An 18166-nucleotide genomic window follows, 5' to 3' on the forward strand; every position below is an offset into this window, starting at 1 on the left:
TCTTTCTCTCCAAGTGTGTATTTTGACTTCTGTCATGCCCTCAATTCATAGACTTTCAGAAACACATAGCTCGTTGGGCGAATTAAGCTTGATCGTTAAGCGAGTGATGATTCGTTGGGCGAATATAGCGAAATCTGATTTGGGCCTCCAGCTTTGTACTAGAATTTTTGTTGTATTTATCTTTTTAATTTTCTTGAACTCCATTTTTACGAATTATCTTTCCATTATTCTGACTTGAACTTGAGTAACCAACTTTGTGGAGAATTGATATTGTTGATAATCCTTGCACTACAAGAAAATGCTTCATTAGTAACCAATTTTAGTGACCAAAAGTTGTTAGTTACTATAATTACTAATTTAGATACAAGTTTACAAAGTAAAAAAATTATTGGTTTCTAAAATAGTTACTATTATGAATAAAAAGTTATAATTGGTCACTAAATTGGTTTTTAAAATTAGCTACCATAGTTTTGGCTACCAAAGAAAACTGGTCACTAAAAATTAGCTACCTAAGTTTTGGCTACCAAAATAACTTAGTTACTAAATTGCTCTCTAATTAATTAGTGACAAATTTAGTGACCAATTATAATTTTTTATTTATATTAGTGACTATTTTAGTAACCAATAAATTTTAATTTTGTAAATTGGTATCTAAATTGTTCACGTGACTAACAACTTTTAGTCACTAAAATTGGTTACTAATAAGACATTTTCTTGTAGTGTTGACTAATCAATATTTCACTGATTTTATTGCTAATCTTTCCAAATTTATAAGATTTCCACTTATTTGCAGAATATAACCTAAACATTTATCTTTTCTACTTTTATTGAATAAAATATAAAATATTAAATAAAATCCAATAATAAAACAACAATAAAATATAAAAATAAAATAAATAAAAACATGAAATATCAATTATCAGACTTCATCTTTTTAATTTTTACCTATTCTCAGGATGGAGTTGAAAATCATTTGGACAAGAGGACTCACAAAAATATTGAAATAAATTCAATTCTTTTGTTAAATACGAGTTGTAATTTCTTTTAATTTTCATAATGTATATTACACTAGCTTTTATTATTTTCAGTTGTACAATTATGATTTCACATATACATTATGGTATTTGCACACTTTCTTTTCTAAACATTATGTGTTTTACTTATGTTATCTTCAATTACAAACATATAAAAATAGTAATTGCCCTAATTTTTTAATTATTTCATAATATTGAACAAATAGTCTTTTAATAGTTTATATGACTTCTTATATTTTTATATTATTAAAAACTATTTGTGGATTTAAGCATTAATAATTTTTTATAAAAGTTATAACTTTAGTATAAAAGAATAAGATGCATTTAAAATAGTGTTGTCTAAAATGTAACTTCATAAGAATAAACTACATTTATAAAAGTGTTGCTTAGAATTATAAAAAGAATAGGAAACATCTAAAATATGATGTTTAAAAAAATATAGAATGTGTAAAATGTTTTGTCAAAAGAATAGACTATGTCTAAAATGTATTGTCTAAAAAATAGGAAATGTCTAAAGCCTAAAGTTATGAAAAGTGTTGCCTAATTGATCGAAAAGTGTGGTTATTGCATTGATCAAAAGCAATAGTTTTTTAAAATGTGTCTTTAGAAAAAGAAAAAATTGTTGCCCTTAATCTATGGTCAAATTCCACGGTTTGAAAACGGTGGTTAAACTTAAGGATGCAAATTTTTTATTTTAGACAACATTTTTTAGTTGTTGTCTAAACTAAAAAGTGATGTAATGATTGGAAGGGTTGTGGTGGAGAATCCATTGCACTAGACACAACAAGTTGATCATAAATAATAGGGACATTGATCGTAACAAACAAAGACATACAAGAAAAAAAAAGACTTAAAATAAAGAGAAGACTCATCAAATGTGATATTTGCTCAAAATGAAATAGTAATTAAGAGAAGGAGAAATTATAATTAAGAGAAGGAGATGAGTATTTATATCCTTTTTTAGATCTAATGAATCATAAAATGATACATTTTTGTGTGAATTAAGAAATGATTTATCAAGTCCTGAACTAAAATTATTACAATGAGCAAAGTCAATTTTTAAAGAACCCAAATAAATAATTTCATCAATATTTTATTGCTTTTAAAGAAATAAGTAACTAAAAAATTGTTTATACCTATATTTCTATTTGATTTTTTTGAAAAAAAATTTAAAATTATATTAGTTTGCATATTTAATTAAATATAACCATTTTAAAAAGTTTTAAAACTTTCCTATAGGGAAACAATTTCTAACTCTAAATTCAATGTTGAAGATCATTTTTTCATTTAAAAGGTTTTTTGGTAATTTTCTCTAATAAGCTACGGTAATGACTCTTCTATCCACTTCAAAAGATTTTTTTTATGTCATTCCATCGTGACTTTGATTACGATGGTCATTATTTCAATTCTTGTAGGGAATTGGTGCAGATTTATCGTTATATTACATAAATAAGTAGATTTAAAAAATATTATCGTTAATTTAAGACATGAATTCAATCATAGCCAAATAATACACCAACTCAGTTTGAACAACCTAGACTTAGGAACGTACAAGTTCGTTTAATCATTTAGAGCTCCGAGCTTAGGAATTTATGTACTTCTCCTTTATTTGAGTTATAAAATTAAATAAATATAATCATGATAAATATTCTCATAATAATTATAAAAATAAATATTTTTATAATATATCATAAAATATTACTTCATCATAATATGAATATAATATGTCATAAATCTCCTTAAATTTGATAACTGGCACATGTATGTGTAAATAATTGATCAAACAAGGAATAATTTGCAACATAACCTTATTTTGGCAATCAATTACCAATTTGCATTTTGGATTCACCATTGCATATAAATATAACACATTCTACTTTTACCCTTACGAAAAACTCTTAAATATATTAATTTAAATATTAATTTATAAAATAAAAAAATATTGATTATTAAAATAATCATTATTATGAATAAAAAGTTATAATTAATCACTAAATTGATTACTAATTAATTAATACCTAACATTTAGTGACCAATCTACAAACTAATTCTTTTAGTAGTCAAAAACTTGGTAGATAAATTTTATTGACTAATTTAAAAATCAATTATAATTTTTTATTTATAATAATGACTATTTTAATAACTAATTTTTTATTTATTTTGTGATTTAGTATCTAAATCGGTCACTAACTAAAATTTTTTATCACTAAAATTAAAATTATTGATTGTTAATCAAAAATTTTCTTGTAATAAATGTCAAAACATCGGTGGATTTTCTATAGGGGTGGCAAAACGGACTGGACCCAACGGACCAACCTATCAGCCTGTGCTAAAAGGAACGAGCTGGGTTGAAGATTTCAACCCGTCAGCTTGTTTTAAAAAAATAAAATAAAATAAAAATAATTAAAAAGATTAATTTTTTAGATTATATATTTTAAATGTAAAAATATATAATAGTATTGTAATTTAAATCATTAACACCTACAAATTAAGTTTGAATTATTAGTTATAATTGAATAATTTAATATGTAAATTTAATAATTATTTTAACTTATCTAATTAAAAACATTAACTAATCAATTAAAAGTTAAAATAATATTTTATTTGATTAAATATGACTTTAATAATAATTTATATGAATATATAAACAATTTTAAACAATAAAACAAATTAAAAAAAATTTAAAAAACTAGACGAGCCAGCCCGGCCTGACCCATTAGCCCGTCCTATACGGAATAGATTGTAATTATTGACCCGTTTCTGTTTGACAGGTCAGCCCGGACTGGCCCATTATAAAACGGGCCACATACGGACCGGACTAGCCCGTTTACCATCCCTAATTTTCTACGATTTTTTTGCACATCAACGATCAACCTTTATACATTACTTCAGGTAACCCACGTCCTTTACTGATAAGAACAACAATTTAAATTTTCACAATATAATTTTGAACATAAAATAAATTATTCCCAAAAGAGAAATATTTATTTTGTATACGTATAATTTAAAGTCTACTAATTATTAGTTCTGATAATAGAAATTATGTATTAAATTAGTGTGGTGACTTCCCAGTAAACACACCGTAAGTTGTGTTACCAAAAAATGTAAATCATAATAATGAGTAATAAATTAATGAGTTGAATTATCTAGATATTTTATTTTTCCTTTTCATAACAAAAAAATATCTTAGAGCGATAATTTATGATACTTGATATAATATTAAATATACCACTTGATTAAGTTTTAACTATTTCATAAATTTGAATACCTACAATTAGTTGGTTGGATTAAATATATTTTATCTATTAAGTATTTATAATTTTTATGTTTTTCAATTAAATATATGTCTAATATATTTTTTTAATTAGCTAACATGAGTGTTCTATTGTTCCCTTTTTTTGTTGTTAAAAATTTTGAGATTTTATTATAAATATGAAATAATATGAGAAATAATAAGTGATTTTTATTGTTTTAATAAAAAATATATTGGATAATAAGGTATTGTTATGATCATTATGTTATTAACTGTCATTTTATATTAATCATAATATTGTTTTATAGTAATTATAAAATTTCAAATTTCTTAACACGTGAAACAAATAAGTAAAATAATGACATTATATAAGAATCATATCATCCAGATAATATCCACGTTACCAAGATAATAATAATGTCACTTAAATAATAGAAAATTTAAACATCACTTATTTGGAAATAATAATATTTTGAGTACTTGATAGATAAAAAAATTTAACAAAAACTTAATTAAAAATACCTAAATTATAGACGAGGTTATAAGTATAAAAGAGAATTAGTGGAATAAAATGGTTAAAGTTGGATTACATATCTGTTTTGAGTTTTGGCTTCTAAGGAAGTATGACGGTTTAAGAGAGTGAAAGTGAATCTTAATGGAATGGAATGAGAAAAGTTTATGTGAATTGTTTGTTGCATAAGGGTTGTGCTTATAAGGAAGAAGTGCAGTTCTCACTAGTAGGTTGTTATGCATTCGCTAGGGATATGTGTTGGTCAGAAGTTATCTTATACTCTACTACGTTTAGAAACTCATATAGAATGTCATGGCCTAGGTGGTGATAGTTGAAGAAGGTTCTTATGGCGGGATTAGGGGTGGGACCACTAATTTGGCGATGTCATAAGTAACTTATCCTGTCCAAAGAAAATTGATTCATGTTGGTTAGGCCAAGTGAAGCCAAGGCCTTTGCCGCAATCCACTTCTATGATATGTGCTCAGCTTCTGATGTCCAAGTCAATGCATAGATCTGGATAATTGAATCTAGAGAGTCTATAATTGTAAGTTTGGTATTTTTATGAATGTTTAAAATATGCTATTTTGGGATGTAATAAGCTTAATTGTTATATGATTATTTCTTTTATAAACTAGCTTACCCTTGCACTCTGTGTCTTTTGTTGTTTGTCTTTCTTTTGTGATGATCACCTATTCAGTGGGAGCAGATGAGGTTACAGATTTAGAGGCGCCTTTGGAGGATGAGGAATCATCTGTTAGGTTAGTGAAAGGTTTGTAGGAGTTGTAGTAAGTGGATAACGTGTGTAGAGCTTATTTAGTTTTAATTGATTTGTATAAATAATATATTTTTATAGTCCTATCTTTTGTAAGATTGTAATAATATATTTTATATAATGGATATTTGTTTTTAATATTATGATAAAACATCCAAGTTTATTAATTTTAAGTTGATGAAATTGGGATGTTAAATTTATGGTATCATAGCAGTTCGTCATTTGGATGACCTAAGGGTTGTGGGTTTCTCATGTCTTGCTTGTTTAAGAGTTCAAGTTTAGTGTGGTTCGTTTATGAAATTGAAAGTATTAAGATCAAGAAATATATGGATAGAGTGATGAGGGTATACACTCATTGATTATATTAGAGATAGTTTTCCTTTCTCATTTCTAAATATTTGGGAAGAACGGAGTTAGAATTATCATTTGAGTTTTGTCTTTTATACCTTTTCTTTTCATGTTTGTGCCTCCATGGTTTGTGTTCGGTGTATGTGATGGTAGAGGAATGTAGATTAAAGGTCAAACTTGACCTACTTACCTTTGTAAGGGTTGGGTAAGGTCTTTAAGACAATCTTTTGCCTCGAATATATGAATATGTAGAAGGTTGTATATCGGTGGACGAAGAAAGTTAAGTTTTAGTTATATGAGTTGATAGATGAAGTTGGAGTTCATAAGCAACATTTTGGACTGAGGAAGCTGCAAGAACAAGTTCTGAGATCCTATACCATAAGTTTTACAAGAGGAGTTGAGTTCATAGGTTAGAATAAGAGAAGATATCGATGCATGTTCTTGTAGTAATGTTTGAGAAATCAACTGGGTTCTATAAGTCGACAATGTTTGAGTTCTGAGGTGGAAAGTTGTTGAAAGTTTGAGGTTAATGCTAAAAAGGCTAAAGACCATTAAGTATATAAGGATGACAATTCTCTAGTGGGAGGTTAAGATGAGGTAGAGCTTGGAAGTTTAGTCAGGCAAGGTGGTTTTCTGAGTAAAGGGGAAAAACAATCATGTGATAAAAAAGAAGTATATTAAGGGTTTTATACCAGATCAACATCAATAGGAGGTAGTTGGAAGTTCTCAATAGGTAGCAACATCAAAGTTGAGAATAACAGGTATGTTTCAAGGAAAATGGTTCACATGAGAAGAAGATTTGACCTTGGGTTAAGGTAGATGATTTCAAGTGTTGGAAGAGGAAACACGTCGTTAAGTTTGATTTTGTGGGAAAGGCAAAGCTAGTGATGGCAGAGCATAATAAAGGAGGAAAAGAGAACAAAAGTTCATTTTTAATCTAATGGTCTCGATTTAAAGATGACAAATCTTCTCACCCATTATTTTTTTTCCTCACTTTCTATATAAATTTCATCACACTTATCTTCTTCGTTTCCATTCATAAATATTCTCACACTCATATCTTTCATTTATATTCACTCCTCATCCACACTCATCTTTTTCATCCACACACATTCATCTACATTTTTTTTTCTTATTTTCTTCATTCATATTATTCTCTTCTTCTCCTCGTCTCTTTTCTTCATACTAATTTCTTCTATCCACATTACATACGTTGTATATCTTTTCTATTGTTTAAATTTATACGTATTAAATATTGAAAGTATTATACGAGAATTTTTTTAATCTATTGTCATTTGCATTAGTAAAGTCAACGTTAAATTAAATAAATTTTAAAATAAAAATACATTAGTGTAGATTAAATCGATATTAAATTACTTTAATATAAATATAAATATAAATAAATAAATTTAAAATTTAATATAATAATCCTAATGTTAGGTATTATCGATCTTAAAAGTTGACGTTAGTTAAAGAATTAGTGTTCATGATCTTAAAAAGTCACATGACGTATTTATACAAATTCAACGTTAACAAAATATATATATATATATATATATATATATATATATATATATATATATATATATATATATATATTCACATGAAATTCCTTTAATATAATTAATCAAAAATGAAAATATTAATACTAGCTAGTATTATAGGATAAAGAAAAAATAAAAAAAATCCAAACAATTCATAAGTGAAATTCGGTCTCAAAATTTTCCAGCACCACAAAAAGGTAAAAAATTACAATTAAATGTATAAATTTTGTTTATAATAATTTAATTTAATATATAATAAATGTAGAACGTTTGAATCTTGAAGATTATATATATATATATATATATATATATATATATATATATATATATATATATATATGTGTGTGTGTGTAATTTGCTTTAAAACATTTTGTTTTATATTTCTCTTTCATATATCAAATTATACATGAATTTTTGTCATTGGACAATTTTCTCCCTCTTTTACTGGGCCTTATACATATATATTTGCATTTTGTTTATAGCTTGGATATTTTGAAAACTTTTTAGTTGTTTTAGTGTGAACAAATTACATATACTATTATCATATAAGCAAACAATACAGATAATAGTTTATTAAATAAAATACTGGAATATAAAAAATAATTAGAATTTTCTAAAGCATTTATTATGCAATTATCATTTTGCAGATACTTAAAAAATAATATATTTTTAAATTAAACGAGTGATTATCTCTTTAAATAAAATAAAAATATATAACTTTTATTTTCCAATTTCTATTAAAATTATTTCTTATACTATATACACCATCAATTAAAATATATTTATAACAAAATTTAAAATTTTAATAATAATATAGAAAATAAATTATAAATTTTTTTATTAATATAATTAATATAACTCAAATCTTTTTATTATTTAAATTCTATGAAAAATATAAAGAAAAAAAAAATCACGCACGTCTTTTTCTTGTAATTAAGTCTGATAATAAATGATATGTACTATAATATTGCAATTAAAAAAAGTTATTGGTTATTAGTGTGGTGACTTCCCGGTTACCACGGCAAGTTGCACCACCATACATTTTTGTAACAAAACAATATTTTACTTTTGTGGTATCTACTCTAATTCCACCTTCACTCTTTTACCTCCTCCACCTCTTTCTTGTTATTGCTTTATTTATTAACTTAGTAATGAACCTACAAGGAAGTTACACACTAACAATATAATTGATTAAATTAAATAATTAAATTTTATACATTTGCTGTAAGTGAAATATTATTAAACCTTTTGTTAGTAAAAAAAATATAATTAATATAAAATTTGAGAATATGTAAAATTGATTGAGTAATACTTAATCAATTAAAAATATGACTCAATAAAAATATATTTGTTACTAAAATAAGAAACTTGCAAGAGAAAAATAATGCAGGGCGGTTCTTATTGGATAAAAAAGTAAAATATTAAAATAATTTCAAAATTATATACATGAAAACAATTATACAATAAAACATTCTAAAATATGAGAATATTTAATGAATCAAAAAGATAAAATTAAAAACAAATTAGTTAAAATGAAATTCTCATCAAAATACAACTTAAAAATTATAAATTTTGAATTTATTATTGTACTTCCTCAAAATTATTAGTCAAAAATTCTTCATGATTAGCCAATTTTGAAACACATTCATGTCCATAAATCATAATAGGATATTAACTTGATTCATGAGAGATTAAAGGAGAATACATTCTTCAATTTCTCTTATTCAACCTCTTTTTCCAATTTATCTCTTTGTATTTATTTCTACTTTTACACACTTTTTTTTATGATTTATTGTGAGAGAACCTCATGACCAGAAACAAAATATTAATCTTTTTTTATAAAATGACGCCCATGAAGTTTGATTGAGCTTTATTTTATCTTTATTTTTTAAGCCAATCGTAATATTTTCAAAGAGTCATATAATAGAATTAATTCGTCAATTAATTCTAATAGTTATTGTATTGATTTTCTCATCATTTAGTACTCTGTGTTTTCTTATATGTAGATTTGAGATTTCTTGGGTGCCTTCCTTCTATTTGGGCCACTGCAACATGTTTCATGTTATAGACCAGATTAAACACAGTGGTGGGGTGAAATAAAAAAATTAGCTACTAAGCATTCTCAAAATTAGTAAGGTTAGTGCCTTGATGAACAGGATCTTCGGTCAATATGCTGGGGGTATCCAAATTTTGGTTGAATTACTCTTTTAGTTTTTTTTTTCGTCTAAAAATATCAAGTTGATCGTCTAAAAAATCAAGTTGGCCGTCTAATATTTTTTAGTCTCAAATTGGTTTTGATTTTTTAAAAATTGATGCAATTTGATATTTTTCGTTAAATTTTTTAAAGCGGAACAAAAATTTTTTACCAAAATTTATACTAGGACTATGTCAATTACACAAACAAAACAAATCATCCTTATTCACAACTTCGATGTTGATGAAAAAACATTGGTCCAATTCAAACAATTTAATGAAAAAATGACAAAAATTGCATCATTTTTTCCAAAATCGAGATAAAATTAAGACTAAAAAAAATTTGAGGACCAACTTATTATTTTTGAACGAAAAGAGGAACCAAAAAAGTAATTCCAAAATTTTTATATAAATTAATAAAAAATTATATTCACTTTTTATATGATAATAAAAAATAATAAAATTATAATTATTGTTATCATTATAATTATAAAATGAAATATAAAATAATTTTTATTTTATTATAATTAGTTTTCATTAATAATGTTTAAGTTTGAAAAATAATTAAACAAAAAAATATTAAATTAAATAAATAATCCCTTAAAAAATAATATTAATAAAATAATTTGTTTATTTAAAAATATTTAAAAAATAAAATTGAAAAATAAATGTGAAAAAAAAAATTATTCCTCATCTATAAATATAAATATATAAAAGTTTATTAGAATATAAATATATAATATATATTGAAATATTAAATTTTTAAAAAGTATATATGAAAATATATAAATATAAGAAAAAATTGGGAAGGCCATGACACCCTCTGTCCACACTAAGGTTCGCTACTGTTTGTAATCATCATGAATGCTGGGTGGTGTCGCTCTACTTTTTCTTTTCAATGTGTTTCAAGTAATGCTGGCAAGTTGTATGCAAGGTGAAGCAACATAACGAACTTGTGACCTGATTGAAAACTATAGGTGCTGATTTTGCCAATGTTATAATCATCACATTATATATTGCGCAATTATTTTTCTTTGTGCAAAAGCATTATGTTAATAAGGGTCTTGCCATCAATTTGAAATGAATAAATAGACGAATGAATAATCTACGAATTTTTTAAATGAGCATGGTGTATAAAATTTATATGGTTTAAATGTCCCTAGTTTTCTTGCATTCATATATTTTTTAGCAAATATGCTGAGAAATGGAATTAACTATGGAAGGAAAAGGATCTTAAAGAATTATATTGACTAATAAACAGCTCGTCTGAATTAAAGAATGCTGTAATAGATGGGTCATACAAATTCCATCCAGAAAACGAACAAGAATCATCTAAAAGATAAATTTGAAATAAAAAAATAGAATAAAGCTTCTCTTTCAAAACTTGGGCATGTTTATATAGCTTCAAGCAATCTCAATCTTCAGTTGCAGCACTTGCGGCACTCAAGTCCACAGAAAGATCAAGAACCTGAAACAAAAGACAAAATTGATACCGATCAGGAAAAGAAAAAACAAAATCCAGACTTTATTACCTTTTCCCCTTGAATATGATATTTTATTTATGCAACATTACATTTGGAGATACCATTTATCAATTTCTTGGCCTAGTTTATAATACCAGTTCTTTTTTAATTCTTGTTCTCAATGAGATATGTAATGTGAATTGCATTTAAAGTGAAAAAATACAAACCTTTCCAGTGATTTTGCTGTACATCCCGACCACGTCTTTAACTGTGGTTTCAAAGTGTGTGGTAGGATCATAGCTCTGCAAGGATTTAATTTCAGATTATTGCAATTGTTTTTTGATAATAAAAATTACAAGGAAAGAAATTCCATCTTACATACCGAAAAGGAAGTGCAATAAGATTTCATATCATCATGAAGGACAACAGGGAAAACCTTAGGATTCTAATTGTAAATTTACAGAACATGAGATTGTACTCAATACTTACAGTAGAGATGAAACAACCATCAGCCTCATGGTCATTGCAGGGTTCAAACCTGTCATACATGTCATAGAATATCTCATCTACAGGTCCAAGAAGATCAATACCAGGCTTCAATTCCACCTCAGGGTGCTCAGTCTCTGCTTCTGTTGTAACAAAAGCAATAAATTTTCCTTTGGGTGCTACATTATGAGCATAAGAGCAGCAGAACAGATACCTGCAATAACGATGAACATCAGAAAACAGCCAATAAAGTAGGATTTGTGAACTCCTCTCTGGAAAAAAGCTGTTCCCTTGTGTTTTTTCTTATAGTTTGTTCTTTTCATGCATATTTAGTAAGATATGAAAGCATCGAAGTTGATCAAAGCAAACCTACATATCTGACTTGCGACCAAGCTGCTTCTGTGGCAGAATGACTTGTGCTGAGTGAGAGTCATGGGTTTCTGGAATAGGATGGCTCATAATACATATTGCACGTGAAACCCTTCCAACCTTTTGAACCTGTTGAATGAATTAAATAGTGTCAGATGGAGTGGAGGAGATCACACTTTGCTGCAATTCATGTTTTCAGACTTCGGACATTCATGTAAACCATGTCCGGTAACTAAACATACCTCACACTTCTTGTTATCATAGAAATCTAACCTTATCAGATAGATATGATGGATCACACACAACTTTCTTGCATTTGGCTGTTTCTCCTTCTGAAGTCACACCTATGGCTTTCCCATTTTCGTCAAATTCTACCTGTGTACCACAAGATTAAAGGCAAGGAGAAATGTACAACAAGGAACTTGAGAGTACCTTTGCATATATTGGTTAAGGTGCATTTAGTAAGTCTAATTGATTTTTCTCTTTTAATATAATGTTTGTGATTAAATACTTTCTACTTTTGTTTCCTTAACCCATATTTGATGAGTACTGAATAGCATTTTGCTCTGTATGTGGTGGATTCTTCTATTTATCAGGCTTCAGGAGTTGAGCAACACAAAGCAAAGTAATGACCAATTTACAAAAAGCGAAAGGGAACAGAATGACTAGTAAGAAAAAAATTGACTTCTTTAAACTGTATCAGACAAGATAAACTTCAAAGTTAAAATAAATTCTCTTGATAAAAATTTCACAAGTAATTACAGAGCAATTGGTTCTCCTGTAACTTACCTTGCATTCTGGTTTGTTCAGCATGTAAGTTCCACCGTACACAGCACTTAGACGTGCAAATGCCTTAAGGAAATCAAAGAAACCAAAGTTTAGTTCCTGAAGTTTACCTAGAATAAAATGGAAATAAATATGGAGAACCTGAGGCAACTCTCCCAGTCCATATAGTGGATATATGTAAGGTGAACCTCCTTGAAAGCGTGCTAGGGACTCTGCATAAATCTGTACAGAGAAAACAACGTATTACATGCTCATAAACTTTAAGAACTGACTCCATGCCTGCAAAACATCAATGTAATGAACTTAAAATGCACGACACAAATTTTCCATGAAGGAGAAAAATAGGAAGCCTGTGGAATCTCGTGATCCCAATTAGTAATTTCAACTACATATACATACTAATTCCATTTCTGGTTATCAGTAATTGGCTTTTAGTTCTATAAATACCCTAGCGAAATTTATGAAGTCAATACCTTAACTCTCTCCACAAAATCCTTGGCTGGCTCATCCAAGTAGCTGTCATCACGATGAAGTGCCAAGGCATGACCTATGAAGTCAATTGTATCATCTTCCAATCCATATTTCCTACATTTGGAGAAACCATGAAACATGTAGTAAGGTAGATTTATTCATGTTTTACGTGTGATTGAAGCAGGATTTTAAGGGATGAAAACCCAAGTTATACAGAGGAAAATAAAAGAATCAAATGCATACGATATCAGCTGTCTTGCTGTAGTTTGATTCAAATCTAGTCCTTCGTGAGATTTGGGATCATTCTGGTCATAATCTTGGACATAAATGAAGAACTTCCGAGCACGACGCTTCTCAAACAGTCCCATTAAAGGTGATTTCAGTGCTTCAACATCTGTTGCGGGGACTTTGTATATCTAGAATAAACAAATTCAGAAATTCAGTCGTAAGATTTTTGTCAAAATGTTTGGTGAAATGTGAAGCTTGCAATATAGTAACAAACATAGAACTTGTGAAGTACACAAAACGAAAATAAATATGTTGACTACCTTTCCCTTGTTATACACAAAGCTTCCATCCACGGCTTTGAAGTTCAAGTACTTTGTGACATTTGTGTGAATGAGAACACGGACTAAAGCTCCATTCGCCATCATAAACTACAAAAACAACAGATGAAAAGTTGGTTTTCGTTTCAGAAATAAATAGAAATGATAACTATATATGATCCATTTCATGCATGGGAGAGAACTCAAAGCAACTTGCTTTGCTTTTCCACATTAATATATGCTCAAAAGGAAACCACCAGAAAAATTTGATCTACATTGCCTAACACTTCCAAGAACCAAGAAATATGAACACATAATATTGTCCTAACAAAATTAGAAGGTAGATTTTAAAAGAGTAGGAATCCACAATGTATAGATATATACTAACAAGATGCATCAATGTTTTTCAACTTTCAACTGCAAAATGTAATATATATATAAATATGAGAGCATTACCTTAGGTATCATATCAACATTGTATTCTCTGCTGGAGCCTAAGTCCTCTGGTGGCTTGTCATCTGACCTAAATCGTTTCCATAGCTAAACAGCAGAAAGTGGATTTTAGTGTGAAAAATGAAAAAAGAGATAATTGTATTACTAATGAAACAAGTATGTTTACCTGTGTAAGATTGAGAGATGTAGAAGCCCCTCCATAGTAGTCATTTCTATCCATGTGCAACACCTGATTCAACCATACTCAAATCATTTATAATTTTCAAAATTCATAATTATTTATCAACTTTCTTAATGCTTCCATATAATCATAATTATTTTCAAATGGAGACATAGCCTATGCTTGGTCACACTTAAAAATACTCTTTTCTTATATATACGAAAAATACCCAAAATATAAAATGCTTCCACTCTGTTGTCACCTGCTAGGTCAAGCAAAATAGATGAAATTATGATATTAGCCTATGACTTAACACATTAAGTTTGGATTTGGAACAGGTGAAAATTATATTATATGATCAATATATGTGTAGCTTATTATTCTGTAATCTATTATAACAATAGATGTTACTTTTTCAGTAAGTTTAAAAAAATAAAATAAATAATTTTCTTAAATGTAATAAAAATACCAACTTTCGCATAAGAAAATGTTTTATGCTTGAAATTTGGAGGACCGTCTAGGTAGGATCGTGTTTAATCTAAATTTTGTTTTAAGTTAATTAAATTTAATTGAGTCGGGTCTATTTCATCTTTATTTTATTTATTTAACATTCCAATCGAATCAAAAGCGCGAATCATTAGATTGAGTAATTTTAAAAAATAATACCTCTAAATTTTCTCTCTTTTCTTTTCATAATTATAAGGCTAAAATTACTTTATATATATATATATATATATATATATATATATATATATATATATATATATAAAATAATGTCATAAAATATAAAAATACTTTTGTTAAAATTTATGACATTCTAATCTCTTTTTTTTTACTCATTTTATTCAATTTATTCTAAATATTAATAAAAAAAGGTTCGATTAAATCCGTCACTTTTTAACAAACCTATGTTAATGGTTTTAATTTATACATAATGCAATTTATTACCAATGGATGATGACAGTATAAAACTAATAACATCAATTTCAATATATTTAAGGTTTAAATTGTTAAATTGAAAAAAAATATCAATTTGATACATTATTTCAATTTTAAAATTTAAGGACTTGATTATATCCATTATCAATAAATAGATCAAATAAAAAAAAATACTAATAATAATATGACTAAAAAGATAATTAAGCCTAAAATATCAAACAAATGGCATTCTTTTATTATTATATTAATTATGTAGTTGGATTGACTTGAATGAAATTTGAAATTCATTTAACATGTTACACAATCTAATTCTATTTTTTTATCCAATTTTTAATCCATTAATTTAATTACCATTAAATTATTTATTTTAATTTTCTTTAATGATGTAATGTGATAATCTAATAATAATTAAAATAGTAAATTAAAAATGGATAAAAAGAATGTATGTGAAAGTATCATTGTCTTTCTATTTAAGTGCATTAAACAAAATCCAACTCAAAGAAGTGTACTTAGACCTAGTTGAGTTATATAAAATTGCAAGTGGGTACACGTCCCGAAACAAGAAAACAAAAAACTATTGAAAAGTAATTATAAATCACAATTTTTAAAATCCCTCAAAACAACTTATTTTTCATAGAAAAACAAAGTTTTCTTTATTAAATTTGAGCAGATGCCTCAAACATCCAACTTACTTTATAAAGAATCTATTTTGTATAAAAAAATTGAAATTGGAAATATAGAATGTACCAAACATGTTATTAAGCATAGACAAGCTAAAATTATTAAATAAATTAAATAGGTTAAATTTTCAGTTAAAAACCAAAAAGCAGAAAAACATTAAATAAAGTTTTATATCAAGTAACTAAACTAATTTCAGATATTCAATTTATAATTAACCTAGCCACTGTTTTTCCCCCTAGACAGGCCTAGGTCAAGCTTGTCTTTAATTCATGTTTGTACTTCAAATATGACACTTTGAAAAGACAAGACTACATAGGCCATTGCACTGTTTTTTTAGAGAGGGAAATTTGACCATCATTTTTAAATTTCATTTATAATTTTTCCTTTTTCTTACATCACTTTTCCATTGAGGCTACCACTGGCTTTAGGATCTCATGTATTAAAAAAGAAAAGTAAAATATATATATATATATATATATATATATATTATATAAATGATGCAGAGTCCATTTTAAAAAATAGTACATAAATAATTGTAACTTGCACAGATAAATACTGTCACCAAACTGTGTCATAAACCAAATTCTCATTTTGAGCAAAGTCCTTTTTCTTTAAGATTTTTCATGTTAGAAATTACAGAAAATACATCATCTCATATTTGATATACACATATTGCAATTTGATTAGCTTTACCTAATTTATTGTTTCTTGAAAGAATTTTTCAAGAACCATTTAGAAGTGCTTGCATCTCAAGAAATAACAAGAATTGAAAAGAAAAACTGAAAGAATGATCGATGTGGCAGCATTGTTGTGTTTTACAACGAAACATGAACATAAGAAGAACGAAAGAAAAAGGTAGAAAGAAATTGAGAAAAGAACCTTGAGGCCATCAACAGAGAGAAGACCACTGAGGATGCATTCCTTGAGACCTGTGCCCAACACAATTACATCGTACTCTTCATCCATAGTATGTTGATTGATTGAGTTTCAGAGAAATTGAAATTGAAACTGAAATGCTGACAGAACAGGAAACGAAAACGAGGTTTTGAATTTGATGAAGGAGGAAATGAGAGGAACAAGGGATTTGCGTATTAAGTGTTTACGTTTTTGTGTGTGTGAAAGAGATTTGAAGCAGAACACGTCTTTAGCACAAGGTAACGAGACTAACGCTCCCCAAAATAACTCTTCTCATAATGCTATGCACACACGTGTTTTCTGTTATCAAACCATTTTATTATTTTTATTTATTTAAAACCCAATAATCTGCACATCTTTTATATTTAGTTTCATGTTGGATAATGAATGTCACTAAATTTTAATATTTTTTTCCTTGAAAAAAGTTTTAATAGTGGAGGGATATTATTCAGCTGAAAAGCTCTTATATATTAAAAGGGAGTTTATGTAGAAAAGTATATATAAATATATAGTTTTTAACCTTAACTTTTAAGTTATATAAGCATTATAAAACACATTAATTTACTCACAATATATTATCGATAAATATTTTTGTTAATAAATAAATTTTAAAGTCTATTGGATAAAATTTCGTTTATAAAAAAAAAAAGCATATAAAATCAACTTTAAACTTTTTACTTTTATCGTGCACTCAAAATAATAACGAAATTTAATGCAGGAGCAACGGAAATTCAGGTCGCTTGTGTTTCTAATCTTAGTTTCTTATAGATAAACTTTCACAATGCAAACTTCAACAGATTAATTTAGTGTGTGTTTGATTAGGCTTTATGTTAAGAAATGTTTACTTAATTTTTTTTTCTAATGAAAATGATCTTTATCGTTATAATTTGATGTAGTATATGGGAAGTGTTAGAGGTGTAAAAAAGAAAGACTGTAAAAAATTTAAGTTTCAAAATATAAAGAGAAAAACTCAAACTTGATATGTTGGCTCAAAATATTCAACAGATTTTTGTTTACTTTTATAATAAGTTTTGATTCACTTGAAATTTAAGTTTTATATTCCATAAGGATTTTTTTTTCTTTCTAAACTCTCTTTAACACACAAAATCATTAAATAACAATCAATTTTAAAAATAAAAAAAATAATTAATCACTATAATGATTAATTTGGATACCAATTTAATAAAAATTAAAAATTATTAGTATCTAAAATAATTTTTGTTATAAATAAAGAATTATAATT

The 18166-nt window shown here is 26.7% G+C and overlaps 1 protein-coding gene across 2 annotated transcripts; it reads right to left on the minus strand.

Moving 5' to 3' along the window:
- Nucleotides 1-10883: 10883 nt before the first annotated feature.
- LOC114179598 (guanosine nucleotide diphosphate dissociation inhibitor At5g09550) lies at nucleotides 10884-17119 on the minus strand. 2 transcript variants are annotated; one of them, XM_028066004.2, is made up of 13 exons: nucleotides 16888-17116; nucleotides 14395-14457; nucleotides 14232-14315; nucleotides 13779-13886; nucleotides 13474-13646; nucleotides 13233-13344; nucleotides 12901-12981; nucleotides 12763-12825; nucleotides 12247-12348; nucleotides 11978-12102; nucleotides 11608-11818; nucleotides 11346-11420; nucleotides 10884-11123 (listed from the first exon to the last, which is right to left on the minus strand). In XM_028066004.2, exons 1-13 carry the CDS (start codon nucleotides 16972-16974, stop codon nucleotides 11070-11072), a joined length of 1338 nt encoding a protein of 445 aa, XP_027921805.1. In that variant the 5' UTR covers nucleotides 16975-17116; the 3' UTR covers nucleotides 10884-11069. The 2 variants fall into 2 exon arrangements, with proteins under 2 accessions (XP_027921805.1, XP_085527761.1); XM_085671635.1 differs by having other exon boundaries at nucleotides 12763-12981; nucleotides 16888-17119.
- Nucleotides 17120-18166: the final 1047 nt, after the last annotated feature.

The sequence above is a fragment of the Vigna unguiculata genome, chromosome 3 (genome assembly GCF_037176805.1).
Source record: "Vigna unguiculata cultivar grain cowpea cultivar isolate G323 ecotype 2 chromosome 3, ASM3717680v1, whole genome shotgun sequence".
Lineage (NCBI taxonomy): Eukaryota > Viridiplantae > Streptophyta > Magnoliopsida > Fabales > Fabaceae > Vigna > Vigna unguiculata.